This window comes from Apium graveolens, chromosome 9, assembly GCF_009905375.1.
Source record: "Apium graveolens cultivar Ventura chromosome 9, ASM990537v1, whole genome shotgun sequence".
In the NCBI taxonomy this organism is placed as follows: domain Eukaryota; kingdom Viridiplantae; phylum Streptophyta; class Magnoliopsida; order Apiales; family Apiaceae; genus Apium; species Apium graveolens.
Genome location: NC_133655.1, coordinates 288,371,882 through 288,396,797, shown reverse-complemented (window position 1 = coordinate 288,396,797; position 24,916 = coordinate 288,371,882). Strand labels below are relative to the sequence as shown.

At 34.5% G+C, this 24,916-nt stretch overlaps 2 protein-coding genes across 4 annotated transcripts; one reads left to right on the top strand and one right to left on the bottom strand.

Annotated features, from left to right (window-relative positions):
- Positions 1–14,129: 14,129 nt before the first annotated feature.
- LOC141687305 (uncharacterized) lies at positions 14,130–21,280 on the top strand. Of its 3 annotated transcripts, XM_074492535.1 has the most exons (5): positions 14,158–14,249; positions 14,415–14,457; positions 14,596–17,401; positions 19,002–19,168; positions 19,984–21,280. In XM_074492535.1, the coding sequence occupies exons 4-5, from the start codon at positions 19,056–19,058 to the stop codon at positions 21,077–21,079; spliced, it is 1,209 nt and encodes a 402-aa protein (XP_074348636.1). In that variant the 5' UTR covers positions 14,158–14,249; positions 14,415–14,457; positions 14,596–17,401; positions 19,002–19,055; the 3' UTR covers positions 21,080–21,280. The 3 variants fall into 3 exon arrangements, with proteins under 3 accessions (XP_074348635.1, XP_074348634.1, XP_074348636.1); XM_074492534.1 differs by having other exon boundaries at positions 14,130–14,249; positions 14,415–17,401; XM_074492533.1 differs by having other exon boundaries at positions 14,131–17,401.
- Positions 21,281–22,593: 1,313 nt separating this feature from the next.
- On the bottom strand, positions 22,594–24,166 carry LOC141687338 (protein LURP-one-related 17). The gene is made up of 2 exons (XM_074492579.1): positions 23,886–24,166; positions 22,594–23,376 (listed from the first exon to the last, which is right to left on the bottom strand). Exons 1-2 carry the CDS (start codon positions 24,147–24,149, stop codon positions 22,984–22,986), a joined length of 657 nt encoding a protein of 218 aa, XP_074348680.1. The 5' UTR covers positions 24,150–24,166; the 3' UTR covers positions 22,594–22,983.
- Positions 24,167–24,916: the final 750 nt, after the last annotated feature.

Genomic DNA, 24,916 nt, shown 5'->3' with positions numbered 1-24,916 from the left:
TGAAAAGTCACCAAGAAATTTTTTTTGCTTTTCTAATGCATATTTACTTAATACCAGCAATGCACTTGGGTCGTCCCTTCCACATCTTTACTCTAGATCTCAAAGGAGTACCTGATTTTATTCTTTGATCTTTTTGCTTTTTATTTGATAAGTGAGGTTTATCAGCATTTAGTACATTCAGCAGTTTTACTAGAATCAGAACTTAACAAATGAGTAGCATTATTCTAATTTGTGACTTAGTAATAAGATAAACAAAGTAAACTCAACTAAGCTCAATTATCAGAATTTGCTTGTGTCAAAAGATTTCCATAGAAATAATTACTTCTTACATGGGATCATTTGTTTATTAAAGACTACTAGGTCAGTATCTAGCACAGTTATCCTCATATGTTTGAATAGGTACTTAAACAGACATATCACTTATCAGAGTTTAGAAACATATATCAGACAACAGTCAGTACTTAAAGACATTTATCAATTAAGCACAGAATACACAATGAGATTAATTCTGTAAATACTGAGCATAAAGTCTGATAACACAGAACAAGTCTAAGCAGATTTAGAGAAAGAACCTGAAACCATTCCAAGTTCATTTACCAATCTTGTAAAATTGGCTTCACACAGTGGTTTTGTGAAGATATCTGCTATTTGTTGATCTGTGGGAACAAAATGCAATTCCACTGTACCTTCATCCACATGTTTCCTGATGAAATGGTACCTGATGCTGATGTGCTTTGTCATAGAGTGTTGAACTGGATTACCTGTCATAGCAATAGCACTTTGATTATCACAGTAAATAGGAATTTTGAAATATGTTAATCCATAATCCAGTAACTGATTCTTCATCCAAAGAATCTGTGCACAACAGCTTCCTGCAGCAATATACTCTGCTTCTGCAGTTGATGTGGAAATTGACTTTTGTTTCTTGCTAAACCAAGAAACCAATATGCCTCCAAGAAATTGGCAGCTTCCACTTGTGCTTTTCTTGTCAATTTTACAACCTGCAAAATCTGCATCTGAGTAACCTATTAATTTAAAATCTGATTCTCTAGGATACCATAATCCCAGATCAGTTGTTCCTTTAAAATACTTAAAGATTCTTTTTACAGCTGTTAAGTGAGGTTCTCTTGGATCTGCTTGAAATCTTGCACAAAGACAGGTAGCATACATGATATCAGGTCTACTAGCAATTAGATAGAGTAGAGAGCCGATCATACCTCTGTAGTCAGTAATATCTACTGATTTACCAGTATCCTTATCCAGTTTTGTTGCAGTGGCCATGAGAGTGGATGCATTTGAACAATCTTGCATTCCAAATTTCTTCAGCAAGTTTCTGGTATACTTGGTTTGACAAATAAAAGTGCCTTCTTCATTCTGCTTGACTTGAAGGCCCAGAAAATAGCTAAGTTCCCCCATCATACTCATCTGATATCTTGACTGCATCAGTTTGGCAAACTTCTTGCAAAGTCTGTCATTTGTAGACCTAAAAATGATATCATCAACATAAATCTGGACGAGAAGTAAGTCCTTTCCATGGTTGAGGTAGAATAATGTTTTGTCTATTGTTCCTCTGTTGAATCCACTTTCCAGAAGAAACTAAGCTAAAGTCTCATACTATGCTCTAGGAGCTTGCTTAAGTCCATAAAGTGCTTTATCAAGCTTGTAGACATAATCTGGATGTTTAGAATCTACAAATCCTGGAGGTTGTTCAACAAATACTTCCTCCTCCAATTCTTCATTGAGAAAAGCACTTTTCACATCCATTTGAAAGACAGTGAACTGTTTGTGAGCAGCATAAGCCAAAAATATCCTTATGGCTTCTAGCCTAGCAACTGGTGCAAATGTTTCATCATAGTCAATTCCTTCCTGTTGAGAATATCCTTTTGCAACCAGCCTTGCCTTATTCCTTGTAATTATGCCATCACTGTCAGTTTTGTTTCTGAATACCCACTTTGTACCAACAACAGATCTATTCTTTGGTCTTGGCACTAGGATCCAGACTTTGTTTCTTTCAAATTCATTTAACTCTTCCTGCATTGCTTGCACCCAATCAGCATCTTGAAGAGCTTCTTCCACTTTCTTTGGCTCAGTCTGAGAGAGAAAAGAATTGTAAAGACATTCATTTGAAGTACCTGTTCTAGTTCTGACACCTGCATCAGGATTTCCAATTATCAAATCAGGTGTATGTGATTTTGTCCACTTCCTTGCAGATGGAAGGTTTTCTTTAGAACTGGATGCTCCCCCATGATCCATGATGTCTTCATTTTTGTTTTCTGATGCTCCCCCTGAAACTATGCTCTCTGAGTTGGATTCTTCAGAATTTAAATTTTCAGCACTATCAGAACTTGGCTTATCAGAACTTGACGAATCAGAACTTGAAGAGCCAGATGTATGTTCTGATGTTTCTTGATCTGTGGTAGGATCTTGAGTATGCTCCCCCTGCATAGGTGCATCTTCCCTTGGCGTAGCCACCACTGTTTCAATAACATCAGAGTTTATTCCATCAGAGTTTACAGTATCAGGATTTAGACTGTCAGGATTTTCAGTATCAGAATTTGAGTCTTCATTTTCAAATCTCAGCTGATCATGGTCAATGAAATCTTCAAGACCAGTAATCTTCTTGTCATCAAAAGAGACATTGATAGATTCCATGACTACTTTTGTTCTCAAATTATAGACTCTGAAGGCTTTTGTGGAAAGTGGATATCCAACAAAGATTCCCTCATCAGCTTTTAGATCAAACTTTGATAACTATTCATGATGAGTCTTGAGAACAAAACACTTGCATCCAAATACATGAAAGTATTTCAGACTTGGCTTCTTTTTTTTCACCATCTCATATGGTGTTTTTCCATGCTTGTTAATGAGTGTTGCATTTTGAGTAAAACAAGCAGTCTGCACAGCTTCAGCCCAGAAATAGGTTGGAAGCTTTGCTTCTTCAAGCATTGTACGTGCAGCTTCAATGAGAGTTCTATTCTTCCTTTTAACAACTCCATTTTGCTGTGGAGTTCCAGGAGCAGAAAATTCCTGCTTTATTCCATGGTTTTTGCAGAACTCTTCCAATATCAAATTCTTGAACTCAGTGCCATTATCACTCCTTAAAACTTTCACAGAATCTTTGACCAATTTATCCAGATGTTTGACATGATCAATCAAGATAGATCCAGTTTCACTTTTTGTGTGCAAGAAATACACCCATGTGTATCTGGTGAACTCATCCACTATGACCAACGCATATTTCTTCTTTGCAATGGACATGACATTCACTGGACCAAATAGATCAACATGTAGTAGATGATAAGGCTCAAGAATTGATGATTCAGTCTTGCTCTTGAATGAAGATTTTCTTTGTTTGGCCTTCTAACATGAATCACAAAGACCATCAGGAGCAAATACTGACTTTGGCAGTCCTCTCACAAGATCTTTCTTGACCAGTTCATTTATATTGTTGAAATTTAAATGAGAGAGTTTCTTGTGCCAATTCCAGCTTTCTTCAATTGATGCTCTACTCATCAGACAGATTGCAGAACCATCAGAACTTGTTGAAAGCTTAGCTTCATAAATGTTACCACGCCTGTATCCTTTCAGAACAACTTTGCCTTTAGATTTACTCACAATTTCACAGTGTTCTGCAAAGAAATCAACATGATAACCTCTGTCACATATTTGACTTATACTCAGTAGGTTGTGTTTAAGTCCTGAGACCAGAGCTACTTCTTTAATGATGACATTCCCAAGATTGATATTGCCATATCCCAAAGTTTTTCCAATGTTGCCATCTCCATAAGAAACACTTGGGCCAGCTTTCTCCACAAAGTCTGACAGCAGGGCCTTATTTCCAGTCATATGTCCTGAACATCCACTGTCCAGAACTAGAATATTTTTCCTGTTGCCCTGCAATCACAAAGACCACTAATTATTAGTTTTAAGGACCCAGACTTGCTTGGATCCTTTGGCCTTATTAAGTTTGTTAACATTTGCAGCAGATTTAGCATCAGAGTTTATGTTAACATTTTTCTTATCAGAACTTAAACTATCAGACTTTGGATCAGGATTTATACTAGAAGGAACAATGAAAACTTTCTTCAAAGAAGGTTTTATTTGATAATAATCATAGTACAAGCTATGATATTCCTTACAGGTATAAATGGAATACCATAAACTACCACAATGAAAACAAGGATTTTGTGGTTTGTATCTAACAGAGTGACTCTTAACTCCTGATTTTGAAGGTAAGGAGTTAATATTCTTATTCTTCCTGCAAAAAGAAGCCAGATGGTTAGAACTTCCACAGTTATGACATGTTTTCCTAGGAGCATCAGGAACAGGTTTATAATTATTGCTTTTATTCACACCTTCCTTTCCATTCCTATTTTTCCTAGGTGATTTTACCTTGTTTGCATTCATGACATTTTTCAGCTTATGCTTAAGCTGCTTCTTTGTCATTAAGCCTATGTTCACTTCAGCTGTCTTTTCCTGTTTTAGTTTGTCAGAAGTTACTTCCTTTGTAACTTCTGATTTTTCTTTTTCAGACTTCACAGTTACAAACTTAACAGGTTTTAACTTTGGCTTTCGCTTATCAACAGGATTAATTTCTACAGTTCCTTTATCATTCTTATCTTCTCCATAACCTAAGCTCTCTTTCCAGTTTCCACTACTTAGCAAATTTTGAGTTGTTTTGCCAGAGTTAGTCCAAGTCCTGATAATCTCTTTTTCCTTTTCTAACTCAGTTTTTAGAGATTCATTCATTTTTAGCACTTCATCCCTAACATAGAAAGCATCATCTCTATCCTTCCGAGTTTGATGGAACATGACTAACTCTTTTTCTAAGAAATCATTTCTTTTCCTAAAAGCAAGGTTTTCAGAAGTTAATCTCTCACATGTTAAAGGTTGATCTCTATAACTAACAAACATGGTTTTAAGATATCTTCTCAACTCATTAATATCATCAGTAAGAAAAGCATAAGTAGTATGAGGTACCTTTGTTTCAGCAGCTTCAGAACTGCTCTCATAACTTTCTTTATCAGCAATTGCCATCAATGCATAATTTTCCTCACTTTCAGAATCTGAGGTGTCTGTCCATCTTTTCTGCTTTGTGACAAGAGCCTTGCCTTTGTCACCCTTTACCTTCTTGCAATCAAGAGATATGTGGCCTTTCTCACCACAGTTATAGCATTTAACATTGTTGTAATCTCCTCTGTCAGACTTTCCTCCTCTGCCTTCAGATCTTCTGAAATTCTTCTTATCAGAACTTATGCCTTTCCTGGAAAACTTCTTTCCCTTCTTGAACTTCCTGTATGCAATCTTTGTGATTCCTTTCACCATAAGAGCACACAGCTTCATCATCTCCTCATCAGCATCAGTCTCAGGCAAGCTTTCAGAATCTGAGTCATCATCAGTTTCAGAACTTGATGACTCAGTATCAGACTTTGTAAGAAGAGCTTTACCCTTGTACTTCCTTGAGGTAGCTACTTTGGGGGATTCTTCTTCAGCCTTAAGAGCAACTGTCCTTTACTTTCCTCCTTTCCTCTTGCTTCTTTATTCCATCTCAAGTTCATGAGTCTTGAGCATTCCATAGATTTCATCAAGAGTTGTTTCATCAAGATTGTAGTTGTCTCTTATTGTTGTTGCCTTCAAATCCCAACATTCAGGAAGAGCTAACAGGAATTTAAGGTTTGAATCTTCAAGATCATACTCTTTATCAACCAATGACAAATCATTCAAAAGTTTGACAAATCTATCATATAAATCATTCAATGACTCATTAGTCCTTGAGTCAAAGTGTTCATACTCTTGAGTGAGTATTGTCTTCCTGTTCTTCTTAATTGTGTCAGTTCCTTGACACCTTGTTTCCAGAGCATCCCATATCTCCTTAGCAGTCTTGCAGTTGATTACCCTGTTTGACATTACATTATCAATGGCACTATGCAGTAAATGTCGTACCTTAACATCCTTAGCAATTGATGCTATATCTTCGGCAGTATAATCACTCTTCTCCTTTGGTACAGTCTTTGCTGCTTCACCTGCAACTGCAACAGCGAGCTTGGTTGGTTTGTGAGGCCCTTTCTTGATTCTATCAAGGTATTCTGGATCTGTTGCTTCCAGGAACATGGTCATCCTTACCTTCCATATGGGATATTCAGATGGTCTCAGTATGGGAACTCTGATGGTCTCATACCGACTCTGAATTTGTGTCTTTGGTGGTTCCTCAGTTTTGGTAGGCTTAGTTGGAGTTTCTGTGTCAGACATGATTGTGTTTGGATCTTTAACTGTATGTGTGTTAACTGATAAGCTCTGATACCACTTGTTAGGTCACACACACACTGTAGAAGGGGGGTTGAATACAGTGTATAATACAATCAAATCGCACTTTAATATATTAAGTAACAGAAAACAAACTTTATTGAAACAATAAACTCTGTTACAGTATGGAACTGTTACCTCTCAGTGATGAACAAAATATCACGAGAGCTGCTAGGGTTATAATGAATAATCTTCTCAATAATGATAACACTTATAGTGTAAACCCTATGTCTGTGTTTATATACTACACAGTTACAAGATAATCGCTAATTGATATGGAATATAATTCTGCTTCCTAAAATATATCAATCAGATATCTTTTCTTCCAAGTATTCCATTCTTTATAGAATTCCTTCTTCATGCATATCTCTTCTTATGTTTATCTCAATCTTTTTTCCTTAAATCAGCTACTGTCCTTCTTTAATCATCCTTCAGCACTTACGTTCTGATATCTATCTTCTGATGATTATCTCCTGATAACATAAGTACTGATATCCTTAAGTCCTGACCTTCAGTATAAGTAATGATTCTAGTTAAGTACTGATTTATCCTGTTCAAGTAAAATCTGAAATCTAAACATAAAACATATTAGCCATGACATTATCAAATATATCTAACATATGATTATGATAAGTTTAATTGATAACAATTTGAGATTTTTATGAGAACCGATAACTTAACATGTATCAGAAGATCACAAGTTCGAGTCCCTCGTACTCCCTCCCTCCCCAATATTCTAATTAATTTGAAATATTAATTGCACTACAATGTGTTGTCAAAAATTATACAAGATTCCTAATTACTAATTAAAAATTGGATCAACTTAGAGGTTTTAGAAGAGATGGTAACCTAACATACTACACGATTTCACACGAGCTTAGCTAAATAATTTTTGAAATTTTTAATTGGCCTACAAATATATAATGATTTTAATTTGAACAAAGAATTAGAAAATATTTTTTCAAAAATATAAAAATCAAATAATTTAATTTTTTATTCCAGTTAAGATACATTTAACACAAATAGATATAAAATAATATTAACAATAATTTGTGTATTGCACATACCTTGCTAATTTATACTAAGTTATAATAAGCAAATATGAGTATAATTGTTGTTAGTTTGGTTCAAATATGAAATAACATGCTTTTTATTAAAAAAAAAAGAACCGTAAGATCTTAATGAAAAAACATTTTAGCAATTCTATTTAGTAAAAAACAAGACGGTTAAATCTAAACTAAAAATTAATTTATTATTCTTCTTTTCGTTTGGAAGACATATGTATTAGTATCATCAATTAATAATATAATTTCAATCAACCATAAAAATGATAATAATTGTCGAATATTTAATAAATAATCGAGAGTTATTATATTAAAATTAAAAAAAAACATTTTATATCTAAAATGCATAAATATCATCTATTAGAAATAAAAAAAATAGTAAAATAAATTTAATTTCAATTTATGATAATTCATCGAATTAATTTTGCGACAATTTTAAGTAGAAATATCATGTAAGCCCGAATATGAAATTCGATCAAACAGTATCTTTCAAAAAGCCCAAAAAACTCGATTTCAGTTGGCCGAGCCCACTAGTCTTAAACGAACCTCCTTATTTTTTGAAAAATCTGGTTTTAACCCGAAATTCAAAAAACCCGGATAAACGTCTTGATCAAAGATAAAAAATTATTAATATATATATATATATTAATAAAAAAAACCTTATATAAGTCCGGTCTGACCACGATTAAACGCGTGCTTTTCAAAAAATCTGAATTGGAACCCCACAAAATCTATAGAAAATGCCCAAAATACCCATATCCAGAGTGAATGGCCCAAAATATTGACGGATACACATTTTGAAAAAGGAGTATCCAATTTTACAAAAAACACGCATTTTGTAAATGCGCATCCCTGATATGTATTTCAAAAACGCGTGTCTTCACTTATTTTTTTTAATTTTCTTTTATAAAAGATATACATTCTGCCATATACGCATTACAAAAATGTGTATCTGGCATATTTTTTAAAAAAAATAGTTTTCTCCATTTTTTCAACTCAATAACAGAAAAGATACTCATGTCTCACATGCGTATCCGATGATGCGTATTGATTAGGGCTGAGCATTCGGTCGGTTCGGTCAGAATCCGGGCCGAACCGAATTAACCGAAAACCGAATTTAATTTTTTTTAACCAAACCGAACCGATTTAATATTTGGACCGAACCGTAAACCGAACCGAATTAATTCGGTTAATTCGGTCCGGTTTTTCAAACCGAAATAATTTTGCAGATCAGGTTTTGTACATTGCAAGGACAAGGAGCCAAACAACTTACAAATAAAAAGAAAATTAAACAAAATTAAAGCAAAAAATATTTAGAGAAGTTCAAATAAAAAAGATCCAAATTACAAGCAGCAATACAAATTAAAACATCAACATCCTTGAGTTTACAATTTAAATATAATTCAGCCTTTTGCAATTAAAATCTAGAAAAATGAATAGCTGATTCCTGATTAGTCATTAGCTGCTGCCTGCACTGCATCTGCAAGTCTGCAACAGCGGTGCTCCACTGCTCTGCTCCTAATTTCCCTGAAATCAACCAGACAAAAATGTAGAGACATTTACTGAACTCTTTAGTTCCTTAAAAAATATATCTTATATTTCTAGTTCATACTATTTTAAGAATCAGAATCTACCAATTCATAGTTTTCAAACTGCAATAAGTGCTCGAGATAGAAATTTCACTAATATTGGGATTATATTAAATGCGGATGTGGATTGCAAAGGCAGAGTATGATGAATTTGGGCCATCAATTGTTCACAAAAAATGCTTATAAGTCCTTGAAGCTAACAGAAGTGGTGGTTGCAGATGTGGAAAAGCTTCTGATAAAATCTTTAAAGCACTGGCTTATTTTCTGTTGTTTTTCAGTTTTATATGTTTCTGATCCACTCCGTCTTCTCCTCTACCTGTGTTTAACTTGGTTTTAATGATAGAGTTATGGAGGAAAATATTGTAGCCTTTTGAATGAGCAAGCATATTAACCAAATGGCAGACACATTACAGACCTAACCATAAGGTCTGAAATCTATTCCTACACTTTACACTTTAAGGAACTAAAGAGTTCAGTAAATGTGTTCAGTAAAATGCTACCATGTTTCTCATGAAACTTTCAATGATTAACATATCTAACTTATTCCAACACAATGAGAGTAAAAATGATTGAAGCAACAATAGTTATCATATAACCACAACAACACATTGGATGCTCAAAGCAGAATACATGGGGTCCAATTTCTAGGAACAGTTTAGTGACACCATCAGAAAGCATATGAACTAAAATAAGAAAGTAAACACTATGAGCAAACATACTAGAAAACTAAACAGATAAGTACTAAGAGTTTTCTCTATCCTTGTTTCCTTCTTTATATATTATTTCCAATGCAGTAAGCTTCTGGATATGTTGAATTTTACCTAAATCAAAAGTCTTCAATTTCACCTTTTTAACATAAATTTGCGGCATTCCAGAGTAAATTAATCATAATGTCTGATGCAAAATTGTCAACAATATGACTAGAGTTGAAAATGTTCAAACAAAATCAACACCTAACCTAATCAAACCAACCAAAAAATCAATATATTTAAAACTGCAATGTCTTAAACAGTCATCAAAACAGTCTGGAGCATTCACCTGTGATTCCGTAAGCTGGAAATAATCAGATATTCATAGCCTTAAGTTAACAGAACATAAAAGACAGAACAAGATTCCAATACCTAGTTCATACTGTCTAGTGTCTAGTACTCCAGAGTGACAGATTCCAGACTCCAGTAGCTGCTGGCCTGCTGCTAGTCAAGGTCTATAGTTGCTGCAGCATTGTCACCATCTTTATTCACATTAAGATTCAGAGCTGAGAAGGCTGTAAAACAGAAGGCCACAATATCTCAATAAAAAATTCTAAAGAAACATGGAAAGGTAATTGGTAATTGATGACAAGTTAGATTTAATTATTTAAATAGCAAAAATACATAAATGATATACCTTCTTCGAATTTTTGAAGATCATCTACCTCCTCTTCAATTGTCTTTGGTCGCTTGTCCGATCGCAACCAATCTTGAGCACAAATCAAACCCTCGACAACTTTAGGGGTCAAGGAACTCCTATATGGATCAAGGACTCTCCCCCTCGTGCTAAAAGCGGACTCCGATGCTACGGTAGAAATAAGGATTACTAGTACATCACGAGCAAGTTGTGTGAGGATGGGAAACCTACTTGAATTAACTTTCCACCATTTCAAAATATCAAACTCATCATTATCTTTCGTAACATAAACACTCTCTCTAAGATAGACATCCAATTCACACTTGGATTCTACTTCTTCACTCTCCATTTTTTGTCTCATAAATCTAGCTCCCAATGCCGATTGTGTTCTTGAAGATGTGCTTAAGTTTATGCTTGAGGAAATACTTGAAGATTGAGATTCATGATTAACTTGAGTACTTTTAGTTTGACAAATATTTTTGTACTCCTCAAATAACTCTCTAATCATTAGACTAGTGTCACTTGCCAACTTCCAACCAACATCTTTGCCACATTCCTCACAAAGTGCAAACTCAATGAACTCTAATTTATATCTAGGATCAACAACAACCGCCACATAGATGAGTTTGTTCATTTTGTGTACATCACCCCAATACTTATCATATTTTTCCTTCATTCTTTTACCCATCATTTGCACCTCAACATCATCATTACTAATCCATTCTTTCAATAAACAATTGACATTGCTAATCTCATGATAGAAAATATTAGATGTGACATACAAAGAACCGGAAATCCTCAAAGTAAGTTCATAAAAATGAACTAGGATATCGACCAACCTTTTAACATTACCCCAATCCCAAGAAGTAGGCACCCCATCCGCCTCATTTAGCTCCTTTAAATAATATGGATCCATTCCTTCAAATAATTCAAATGCATGTAGAAATTTTTGAGCAACCTTTAACATTAATTAAGTGGAGTTCCATCTTGTTTTCACATCCAAGCACAACAAAGATTTACAACTAATATTTGTCAAGTCAATGCACTCCTTGAATTTAGCTATTCTAGCCGGAGATTGCCTCACAAACCTAACCGCCTTTCTCACTCTCCCAACCGATCTTGAAGTCCATCATTCACAATCAAATTAGCTATATGTGCAATACATCTCATGTGCATATATTTTCCTTTCAAGAAATCACATCCCCTAGAAGCAAACCTATGTTTTAAAATTGAATACAAGTATAGTTTGAACTTGCATTATCAACCGTTATTGCAAATACTTTTGAAATTCCCCATTCTTTCAAACACAAATCAATAACCCTAGCTAAGAGCTCACCCTTATGACCCTCTATCAGACAAAAGTTAATTATCTTCTTGTGCAAATTCCAATTTTGATCAATGTAATGAGTCGTGATACACATATAATTAATCTTTTGTATTGAAGTCCATGTGTCCGTGGTTATATTTACTCTTTGACCCGACATCTTAAAATATGCGGTCAACCTTTTCTTTTCCTCCAAATAAATTTGATAACAATCTCGTGCGACGGTAAAACGAGATGGGACCTTAAAAAGTGGTTGAGTAGTTCGCATAAAGTCAATAAACCCCTCTCCCTCAACAAATCTAAATGGAAGCTCATCAATTATAACCATAGAAGCTAATTTATGTCTAGAGGCTTTTTGATCAAAAAACCATTTCTTAAGAATGCTCTCGTTTTCTCCAGTGGGTTGTAAAGATAGTTGTGTTTGTTTCGATTCACCACTAAGTGGAAGTTGTTTACAAACTTTAAGGTGTGCATTAAGTGATGATGTGCCATTAGAACTACTATTAGCGCAATATTCCTTACCACAGTATTTGCACCTGGCTTTTTTAGTACCATCGGTATCCGTAAATTTGTCGAAATGATCCCACACCATCGACCTTACTTTCATGGGCTGTCTTTTCCTTTTCGCAGATGTTGCTTGACTGTTCGGATCATTTGAATCTTTCATCTCAGTCTCAAAAGTTTGGGGGTGCGAGTCCGACATTATTCAGTCTTCCGAGCACAAATTCAACTGCAGCATATACAAATTACAAATAATTAAAACTCAGCAGTCAACAAGCATCAGCAATTCAGAAACAAGAAACAAAGTAGTGAATATTATTGAATACGACATTATTCAGTATTCTCAGGTATATAAACAGAGTACAAAATAACATAACATTTTCCAGAATCACAAATAATCAGGTGTGTACTTAGTTTAACTTAATACCTTCTTTAACTTATTACCATTTACGCGTGTGTATATATTATATATATACACATAAATATTGAATATTGATTGAACAGAAACAAGATACGGTTGATAGTTGATACCCGGATACTTGGAGTTGGATTTTTAGAATGGAAATTGGAATCTTGGATTCTTTGGAATTGGAATTTAGAAGAAATTCGATTAGGATTTAGGGTTTTGTTTATTCAAGCGGCGGCATAAGCAGCATCACAGACTTTTCACTTCGGTTTAGCCGTTTAGGGCTGAAGTCTGAAGACATTTACTGAAATATATTATATATAAAATATATTTAAAAAATATAGGTATATTTAGTTCGGTTAATTCGGTCAAAACCGAATTAAAATTCTGATAAACCGAACTGAACCAATTTTAATTCGGTTAAAACCGAAAAACCGAAATAACCGGAATTTTTAAAAATTTAAAAACCAAACGGGACCGAAATGTATCGGTTCGGTTCGGTTCGGTTTTTCGGTTTCGGTTCGGTTTTGCTCACCCCTAGTATTGATTTATATCTCTAGATATTCATGTGATACATGCGTATCAAATTGATATTTTGGGCTACTTGATTTGAATTTGAGCATTTTGAACCATTTTTTTTCTTGTAGTGGGCATCTAGGGCCATAACCCCAAAATCTACAAATATATACTATTTTTTATATCACTCTGCACCCTACTACTATGTTTCAAAAACAAATTTGTACCAGAACTTTGATAAATTCAGTTTGCACCCTCATACTTCAACTTTGGGATTCATTATGCACCCCTTTTCAGAATTTTGTGAATTGGGTAGGGGTAAAATCGGAAATTCAACAATATACTTAATCAAAATAAAATTTACCTTGTTCAAATATTATTTAAAATTATATATTATTTTATAGCAACTATAAAATAATAAATTTTTAATTTTCAAATAACACTATTAATTTTACCTTCGATTATCATTTTTTTAATATCAATTTCAAAAAATTTATTACTCTACTTTATTAAATTTAGATATATAATCAAAATTAATTGTTAAAATATTTTTTTGTAGAATTACAAAATACTAGAATTAATAATATAAAATGAAATCAAAACTCAAATTACTATTATCATTTAAAAAATTAAAAACTTACAATTTTGTATCAAAATTCAATTTTTAACATTATTTTAAAAGATATGAAATTAATTTACTTAATATTTTTGCTGAATTTCCGGTTTTGCCCCTGTCCAATTCAACAAAATTCTGGAAAGAGGTGTATAATGAATCCCAAAGTTGAAGTATAGGGGTGCAAACTGAATTTTTCAAAGTTCTAGCACAAATTTATTTTTGAAACATAATAGTAGGGTGTAAAGTGCAATTTACTCTAAAAAAGATTGTAATAATAAGAAGTTGCTCGGTCAGCCCGGCCCGATCCGATCCGATTCGTGAGCGTAAACAAGCCTAGTGTGATGGACTAAGACCAGCCCAACTGGATTCGAATTTTTTAAATACCCGGCCTGTTCCGATTATAAAAAACCGGGTCACCGGACATTGTGCACCACTGGTTTAAAATTCAATTCTCCATTCAATTCAATGTGGCTCTCAATTTACATCTCTTGCCAAGTTTATAAACACGAGAGACCCTTTTCGTCGATCCGATGCAATCGTATTGGTTACTTTCTAATCTTATTAGTATTAATCTTTCTTGTTTCTAGTCAAAGTTTAATATTCATATATTTGTTTGTTTTAACTTTTAACAGGTTTTTATTATTTGTTATATTAAGAACTGTAGTGTATACTAATCTCAAATACTCGTACTTATCTCTTGTCTTTTCAGGTTCTGTGTTCGATTCTCGTGCTTATTGAGTAAATACTCGTTTGTAAGTTGTAACTTGTAAGGCATATAAGGCTAATTATTAAAAAAAAGAACTGTAGACTAATATGCGAAAATTAATGCAAGTATAGTTATATGAAATGTATAATTGCTGCCAAAACTTTGGTCTAACTTGTTGTTGCAGATGTTGTTGTTCTTGGTACATAATTTTGAATTCAATACCCTCGCGACCGATCACTGGACGGAATGCATTCATCTTGTAATATTCAACCTTGATTGGATGGATATGAGGTAATGTAGAAATGTCGGGGAATGGTCTAGACGAAGGAAACAGGTATGAGCTGTATGCGTAGGTGATCATATCATAATGGCTAGTAGTTATGGTAATTTTATTTGTGGAAATCTAGTACGCGGTTTCACAATACTAAATCTCCATTTTATTTAGCATTCCAGAGTCCTCTTGTATAGCGGTCATCAATACGGGACATCAGTAAAGAAAGATTAAATTTTAAGGAGCGACAATGCAAAAGTAAAAAATCTGGGTGAAAAAATAAACGTGGCTTGCTTGGACATGGATAGGGGTGTAATCGAGCCGAGCCGAGCCGAATACTGCCAGGCTCGGCTCGAGCTCGATTAAAATAGTTCGGGCTCGAGCTCGACCGAGCCTTTAATTTGAAGTTCGAAGCTCGGCTTGTAAAAGGTTCGTTAGGCTCGAGTTCGGCTCGAAAACTCGAATTAATTCACTAAATGTTAACAAAAATTTGAAATATGATCGCTTCGACTCGAGTTCGGCTCGAGTTTGACTCGATAAAAATAAATAATATATAAAAAATATTAAATATTTACATAAAATTATATTTATAATAAATAAAATTAAAAAATAATAGAGACTCGATAAGGCTCGCGAACCTTACTAGTCGAATAATTTGAAGCCCGAGCTCGGCTCGGTTAAAAAGTAGAAAAGCTCGAGCTCGAGCTCGGCTCGATTATTTTCGAGCCGAATTCGAACTTTTTACGAGCCGAGCTCGAGTAGCTCACGAACAGTTTGGCTCGTTTACACCCCTTGACATGGATATTGGATGGACATTTTTGATATGTGTACATGTATTAGTTTCAATCATCGAGAAACAGACCGAACGTTGAAATTTAGCAACCCCTGCTGCATAAAGGCACTTTTGTTCTGATATTAGGAGACTGGTCTTAGGCTAATGTTTTTACTTTATGAAATGCGGCTTTAGAAAACTAAGCTATTTCATTTAAATTTAGATTTTAGTTTAGGATTCTTAGGCGGTATTATGAAATATTGTATAAGAGAATTGACTAAAAGTTTGTTAATTTTTCACTAAGCCGTAATCTTTATCTTTAAACTTCCTTAAACAGCACAAAATTTTGTAATTTTGCAATTTAGGATTACCTTTTTTAGATATTTTTACAGGTTCAATTTAAGATTTCTTTGTCCTGCAAGTTACAACCCAACCTTTATATCTAAACAAGGTAAGGGTTCAACCCATTTCAACCTAGCCCAACCCTCCTCAGCCTCCCATCCAAACAGACCCTCAGTAGGATATTATTAGTATGTGACATAGGTGGTTCTTCATGGTATGTATTTTTGAATTCAATACCTTTGGGACCAATTTTGGACGGAATGCATTCATCTTGAAATATTCGACATTGATCCCGTGGAGAAGGTGGTGCGAGGAGGTAACATTGGTTGTCAGAAAATCAAGAATGCAGAAATGTCATCTAGATGAAGGATACAGGTGACAGGTCTGAGCTGCTTTCCGTAGATGCTTATATAATATGGCTAATAGTAATGGTAATTTTCTTTATTGAAATCTATTACGCGGTTTCACAATACTAAATCTCCACAGTCCTTACTCATTTCGCATTCCAGGAGTCTTCTTTCTATAAGTTACTCTCCGATGTTCAATTTTTTCAATATATATACCAAATAGGTCGTCAGTACAGACATCAATGTAGAAATATTAAGTTTTAAGGAACATAATGCAAAAGTAAAGTTTTGGCTGAAAAAATAATTGTAGCATGCAAGAATAAATGTCGCTATATACCCTGTATTTGTTTTGATCACCCAGCAGCAGATCGGATGTCGAATATTTAGCAAGCCCTGCTGCATATTAAGGCACTTTTTTGAATGATATTATGAGACTTGTTTCATACAAATGTTTTAACTTTATGGAATGTGGCTTTGCAAAGATAAGCTGGTGTATTTAAAATTAGATTTTGATTTAGTTAAGCGGTATTATCACTTCTCAGACATTGTATAAGAGAAATTTGAAAATGACTAAAGGTTTTTTAGTTTTTCGATAAACCAAAATCTTTGTCTTTGAACTTCCTTGGGCAGCACAGAAATTTGTAACTCTGCAATGTAGGCTTGGTTTCTTCTTTAACAGATTTTACAGGTTCAATTTAACAAGGCTTGGTCCAATTTCTGCAAGTTCAAGTCTTGCCGGGATATAGTTAGTATGTGATATTTTCTGATATTGGGATAAGGTATCAAATATTGGGATAAGGTATCAGGTTGGCGATATTACACTAGATGGACACACATGTCAGTACAGCTGTAACACATTATTGGTCATTCAAGATGGGCTGGATCTAGAGCACTACCCCGAGCCTTATTACTTGACCCATGACTAGATACTGCCGATGGAATAAAAAATGAATCCTTGATTAAGTTAATATGTTATCATGGGCTTTGGAAAAGATTTTTATTCCATCGGCATTATCCAGTCATGGGCCAAGTAATTGCCTTTGGGGGTAGTGATCTAGATCCGGCCCATCTCGAATGATCGATAATGGGGTACAGCTGTACTGACATGTGTCTCCATCTGGTGTAATCTCGCCAACCCGATACCTTGTCCCAAATCAGAAAATAACACCCTAGGGCTCAATTGGCTTCGAAAAATTTGAGAACACATCAGGAGGACGATTTGCGTCGAACAAGGGTATTATTTGGGCTTGTTATTTTGGTGAGTTTCACAGTCATTTCTGTTCAATTTATTCCTGTCACTATCAGATCCCCAACTAGAAATTCTTTCTTTTAGAGAATTGTACATTTGCTTGAGTGAAAACGAATTCCTGTTTCGCTGGACTTTACAATTAGATGCTAGTTCAATTTGGTACTATTTGAAGACACGTAAAGGAAGGAAATTCCTGTAAGCAGGCCATGTTTTATCTTGATTGATTTTATTATTAAATTTTACTACTTTAATTTCGTTGATATAATTTAGAAGCATATTGATGAAATCTGCAATCGTAGAAGTATATTCAATATTGTTCTGTTAAGGTATTAATCTTCTGATCAGTTTAATTAATTGATGCCCTGCATACCACCTTTATTTTTATTTCGGTCAGAATCTGATACATGTCATTATCTTAATATTATCGTGTTACCTTCTACAGTGCTTGATCTTTATGATATCAAGCTTTGTTTATTTTAATTCTAGAAAAACAATCTTAGCAGTATAAAAACAATTTTATGACCTTCTCTCTTCTATGTTCTTCTCTCTGTTACCTTGCTGGTATGTAAAGAAGAATTTCCTTTATGTTTGTGGGGAATAGGACAAAGTCGTTAATCCTTTACTCATACTTCTCTTCCCATTGCATCACCAGTGTACTAAGGATTCATAATTCTGCTGTTGATATAAAGTATAATGCATCAGTGAGGTGCAATTTTCTTTTACTAGATGCTTTTGGTAAATAAGAGAGTGTTCTCTTCTGTTTTTGCTTGGAGGGCTTTCCTGGTGCGAAATCAATGTTACTTGTGTAGTTGTGTTAGGGGAAGAATCTGTTTAAACCTCTTTGGGGAATATGGTGGTCAGTATTAGTTAGAAGGCATTGCAGCCTAAGTGTCATGCCAAGCTTTCAAGCCAAATAAATGGCCAGTTTGGGCTTTATTATTATCGGTATGTGTGATGTTTATATTCTAACTAGTTTAACTGGTTATATACGTTGTAACCTGTAACTTTTTTGAAGAAGTCCGTTTGTAGTCTTTTTGACCAGAGAATGAGTCTTTGTTCTTTGTTTGAGTTGAGGCAATTTAGGATATCTCTCTAGGAGCAATTGTAGCTGATTGGCCATTTCACTGTTAAGTATTCAGTGACCTGCGAGCTCAGACTACTAGCAGGGATGTACCTCTGTAATAAAGGCACACTATGATTTTTCTTGGTACATCATGGTTTCCAGTAGTCTGTGACATTCTGTGGGCAATTTGTAGACAGTCACAGACATGCATGTGCACCTTCTATTGATGTGAATATATATATATATATATATCTAAAATCAACCAAACAAATACCAATTATGTTGTAAAGAGATTCTGGGAAGTAACTTTGATATTCTGAAATACATGTCCTACTTCAGAAACTCTTATTCATGTGTTAAATTATTTAGTAATATGTGCCTTGTTCAGTGACCTGAAAGAGAGGCAAGTATATAGAATTAGCAATTTTTTGGCCTTCTGGACTTTCTTAACCCTTGAATCATAAATTTTAGCTGTCACGAGTTAAATTTTAAAAGAAGCGCCAGAAAGCCTAAGTTATTTTCAATCTGACTTTATTCTGTGGTTAGCAAGAAGAAAGGGAGCTTGAGACGGAGTAGCCCAAGTTTCTCAACGACGGCTAAATGGAAGTTGATGGGAGACCTGACCTTGGTGGGATGGAAAAGGCTTTCAGTATAAATGTCATGATACTTCTTGTTGAATATTTTGCGGGATGCTTGACAGTAGACCATTTTAGGTAATTTTTCCTTGAATCTGCTGTATATCAATATTATGATATGTATATTGTAGTCTGCAAGTCCCTGATATGTGGCATCAAGCCATTGCTTTTTGTTAATAGCATTCATGAGTTTAGAGACTGTACGTGTCCCAAAAGTGCATGTATCCAGCAAATCAAAGAATATGCATGCCTTGGAAGAACAAAGTATGGGTTGAATTCTAAGTGAATAATATATTCTACCAGCTAACACCATTAAGTTTTCCCCAAAGTGAAAAATCGAAACTGTCAACTGAAGTCCTTTACCTTTCGCTCATTTGTTTTTATGAATACTGCGCTATTAAAACCCTTTGAACAATAGGTTTCCTACTTTCTGTTGTAGTATGCTTGACACATATAGTAGTGCTTTTCCTAAGTTAGACTGCTAACAGTACGCTTTATTCACTCCCTATGTATGACTGCAGAACTTTTAAAGCGCAGCTAATGTGTTTTAAGTTTTGGACATAAACTGTCTTTATATTTTCTATTATCTGATTATGTTTCCTATTCTTCTTTGTTAAATAATTTGTGGTTAACTATGCTATGGATTTGATATCTACTTGTAAAAGGAATCCTACTTTAGCTTCCCCTCTTTTTTTATCTTCTGTTCTTTAAAATTCTTGCAAAGGATGACTCTGACCTCAAGAAACATCTTCGGAAGTGATCGTTCCGTTTAAAACAAACTACTGCCTTTTTCTATAAAAAAACTCTGAACTTTGAATAGAATAAAATATATTAGAATTAGCATGTTCCATTTAGCTTTGATCTGAGTTCTTCATTTTCTTATGTCTTAATAGGGGAGCTGCACCAACAATAAAACAAAGAAAGCGAAAAAAGACCTGCAGGAGATTGGATAACAGATTTTGCGGAGCACGGGATATTCTCCCTAAAGATCTCCTTGGTTTAGTTCTAATGAAATTAAGTCTCATCGACTACCTTGCCTTTAGTGGCGTTTGTAGATTCTGGAGGTTTGTTTCTATGGATATCCGCAAAAAATTTATGGAGCGCCAGAAACCCTTAGTTTTTGCAAGGTCAAAATATTCAAAGAAAGCTCGTCTTCTGTACAATATGTTTGATGGGAAAACTTGCAAGACCATGCTAAAGAATTTGGTAGGGGACTTGGTGGGTTTATCATGTGGTTACTTGATCTTGAACAACAGAAACAGAGGGTTTTGGCTTATCAATTTAATGACAAGACATGAGTTACATTTTCCTGTCCTTCCTGAAAAGGCGTGGGGCATATTTGAAAACCACATTCGGGCTGTCCTCTTCGCGTCGACTCAGCCCTCGAGAGTTTTTTTGGTTCTTTTCTCTAGGAACCATAATTGTCTACTGTTGTCTGAAAGTAGCGCCAGCAGTTGGCAAGAATATCTTTTACCAAACATTAATGCTGGGATTTCAGATGTCAAGATTTTGGACGGCAAAATTTTTGTTCTTACCTGTGATGGACATTTTGGAGAATTTAATCCCAAGGCGGATCCTGTTTTGAAACTCTACAATATGCCTATCCAACGTTTATCACAGTCGAGTGCGCAGTTAGTGACATCAGACAACAAGCTTTACATGATTATTTACGAGTTTAACCGATATTTGTCTTTCTTCGAACTGGACCATAAGATGGAATCTGTAACACAGATTTACGACCTGGGTTCAAAATCTTTGTTTCTGAGTCAATATAATTCATCTGTAGTTGATACAACTGATTGGGGAGCTGGGAACGTTGTCTGCGTTCTTCACAAACATATGTGTAACAGATGTTCTTTCTTTCACTTGATTGGAAACAAGCTAGCAACAACTCCTGTATATTGGAACGGTTGTTTGGAACCGTATCTCTGGTATTTTCCTGGTGAAAGTTGCGATATCAGTGGTGTTAGTGATGAATTTGGCACATGATCACTTTTACTTGGTTGTGATGTGTGCCTCATATGCATTAGAGCTCTCTACTCTCTGGGTTTATGTTATGTTTTACATGTCTTTGTTTTTAGCAGTGTGCAATACTCAGACTGTGTAATACTCTGAGTCTCAGACTATGTCAAGCTTTTCTAGATTTTATATGAAAATTGATGACTTTTAGGGGTCGTTTGGTTTAGAAGACGATATGGGTTTGGAATAAAGTATCGGGTTAGGCTGGTACAAGGTTGAGGAATCATTCTTGATATAATGTGTTTGGTTCGTTATCAGAATGAAATCTGTTTTTTTTTTAAAAATATTTTTAATTGATTGAATCAAACTTTTATATATAGCATATGTCAAGTAAGTTGAACCGGTAATTTTAAATTTGATTAGTATTGCAATTGTTGTAGATGTCATGAGGAGGACTTTTACTTTGAAAAAGTATAAAGGTTAGATATTATAAATTAATTTTTATTTATTTATTCTACTAAATGAAATGATAGACCGAAAATCAAAACGATAAAATTTAATTTTTCCACTTTAATAATAAAGTTTAAACTTGTTATTTGTTTACATTTATATTAGTTATAGGTTTGCCGTACTAAATTAAGTTTAATTTTAAAATAAATTTAATTTTGAAACACAATACATTATTTTACCATCTTCTCCTTGTCTAGCTAGGCACGAGCATATTGTAGACCCAAAAGAAATTGTTGAGATTTTAAATTGTAAGATGTAATTACATAATAAAAGCTGCTTAAAAAATGATAACTTAACATTCGATGCTACACTAAAATTGTTTGATGCGATTATATAATCACATGGGGCTATTAACAAGAAATTATACAAGTCAGCATCAAAAGCCATCCGCCTTAAACAAAATACTACTCCCTCCATCCCATTTTAATAGTCCATTTTCCAAATTTCACACATATTAAAAACTAGATATTACTCCCTCCGTCCCTAAAAACGTTTCCTCTTTGTATTGGACACGTTTGTCAATGCACACTTTTGATTGTTAATATCTTTAATACCGTATTAGTATTAAATATAAAAATTTCATTGTATTAAAATACTCATAAATACGAATCCAACAAAATCACTCATGACTATGTTTGATCTTATAGATTAGACGTAAATTAATAGTCAATCGCTTACCACGAACAGTAGCAAAAGTCAAAATAGGAAAAACAATATGGGACGGAGGGAGTACATGTCTTTTATCTCGTTTTCACACGATAATACAACTTAATTTTCACACATTACATTGACTGCGTCTACTCGAAGAGATGAGTAAATGTACATATATATATATATATACACACATAAAAGATCATAAAATAATGTGCAATTTTCAATTTCTATACAAGGACATTTATGAGAACGGTTTTCTAGTCAATATTGAAACTATAAAATTTGCATGGGTTGATGAACATGACAAATATTTTGGGTATTTTGCAAAATGGACTATTAAAATGAGATGGAGGGAGTATTACATATCAAAAATAAAAAAATATAAAATATATCAAAACCCAAACCAAGTTCGTAGACCGAATCAAAATTACAACACAGTTGGGGCTAAAATAAAATATGGCTAATATTTTGTTGCTAGCGGCGGGATTTAACAAAAAAATATTTACTAAAATATTTTATACTTGTTTAAGCTATGATTGCCACCCACCGGCCCCCAGTTCCGCCCTATGTTACTCGTATTCGCCTAGTATTTCACTTGGATACGTGTCCAACTGGCTGATTCCGCAATATTTTGAAAAACATCCATATTTTTGACTTAGAGTAAATGTTCAAATCGGAGTATTCATGTTCGACTGTCAAGAGTTTGATACTGGTGCTCCAAGATAAAATAAGGAGTCCCGTAACACAGTCACTTCCGCCCCTTCCATGAACTAAGAAAACATCTGATCAAGGAGCAACACAATAGCCATTGCCATCCCCTGATCAAAACCTGGCCTTATAACCAGTACAAAAACATCTAATCCGAACGAAACACCCTCTCCTCCCATCGAAGCTTCCTTTCTCTTGATCTCTGCAACCACTTTTCTCGATTTTTCGTAAATCTTGCAGGATCTGTGTGCATATGATCCTTCGATCACGTATGCAAGCCCTTTATTTGAACTCGTTTCGGCGTACACATGAGCAAGCACATTCGCATTCTGTTGCAGCATATGATTGATCTGTTTCCTTGCAACAAAACTCGGATGCTTCTCTGAAATCGCAGAACTGTTGTCATTGTCGCCTTCTTGGTATATAAGCCAGTTATCAACTAGCCTCAGCTTTTTCTGTTAACATACATACAATTAGTTACCCACTGTGACCAAACTTGATTATTTAAGACTGATTTTTCGTTGTAAATGCACTATTCACGACCAGGGGCGGAACCATGATTTTTCATATAAGGGGAGCCGAATAATATTTAGGGGAGGCCGATCCAAGTTACTTGAAAATATTTCAAAATTTTATATTACTCCCTCTGTCCCATTAAAAAAAATATTATGAAACTATACTTTATAAAAGGCTCGATATGCATGCAAATAGTGAACGTATATTATTCTATGGGACGGAGGTAGTAAATTTCTATGATTTTGGACAGTTGGCAGAGAAATCGAGGCTCCCTCTGTTCCTCCTAGTTCCGCCCAGGATCACAATGCGTGGCGCTAAAAATCAATCATAAATCCTAATGTTTCTCGTAGTGATTAATCGTAAAGAAAACATACGCGATATATTTGACCTAAAGAGCCAATAACTGGTAACTATGCACATAAACAAACACACGCTTAAAAATTATTACCTTGCGACGACAGAGAGTAAACTTGATATTGCCACATCCGTCCATGAGAATGACTTCACTGGGATGTCCGCTATAATTATCAACTCTATAAACTAAATCACCATCTGAATCAATCACCGTGAATCCATTACAACTAAGAACAAGCGATTTTCGCCACACTGTTAGTGATTTATACGACGTCTCGTCGGATAAGTAGTCTTCTTCATGATGTTCTTCATGAACTTCGTGAACTGTTCTTGACAAGGTTTTTAAGAAAGGAAACATTTTTGTGTATTGATTTTTTTTTCAAATTTGTAACTTTCAAGGTAAAGGAACACTAACAAGGACTTTGAGATACTTATAAGCACAAGAACAAGAGTTTGATTTGCATTACTATTAGCACTAGTAATTTATATTTTAAAAAGGACAATTATATGATACCTAACTCTAGGGACAAAAGCCTAGTCATTTGGAAGCTTTTGAACATATGTATATCCACCTAGACGGTGTTGTCGCATAGAAATGTCAGAGTTGTCAAAATTATTTTGAGTTCAGTTGGATACGATATTTTTTAGTTTATGTGATTCGAATGAATTCGAACATCGGTTTATGTAAATATAACACGAATTAAATCGCGATTCTTACATTTGAAAATAGTTTTGGAATCCCCGACATTGTGTGTGTTACGTGTGTTGAAGAGTATAAGTATAAGATTATGTTGGGACTTCTTCTACTATCTTAAAATTTTAGAGCGACCGATTATTTAACATGATATCAGAGCGGGACTCGGGACTCGGATTCGAGTACTTTCACACAAGGTGTACATAGCTCTAGGCAATGCGTGACGTGGACATATTGTGAAAAAGGCATATATACTTGCACTGTTGCACAGATGTACATGCATGTGTTGAGATTCTGATTTCTGCCGAGCTTTCCAGAAAAAAATCAATATTAACTAGGTTAATATTGATACTTGCACATTTGTAAAGATTGTTAAAGTATGAACTGGCTAAGCTAAAAACAAGAGAACCTTTTATGAAGATATATACATG

Coding starts and splice junctions, on each gene's coding strand:
- LOC141687338 (XM_074492579.1), bottom strand. CDS start 24,149: ATGTTTCCTTTCTTAAAAACCTTGTCAAGAACAGTTCACGAAGTTCAT. Junction 23,377..23,885: donor TTACTCTCTGTCGTCGCAAG/GTAATAATTTTT, acceptor GTATGTTAACAG/AAAAAGCTGAGGCTAGTTGA.
- LOC141687305 (XM_074492534.1), top strand. CDS start 19,056: ATGGAAGTTGATGGGAGACCTGACCTTGGTGGGATGGAAAAGGCTTTC. Junction 19,169..19,983: donor TTGACAGTAGACCATTTTAG/GTAATTTTTCCT, acceptor ATGTCTTAATAG/GGGAGCTGCACCAACAATAA.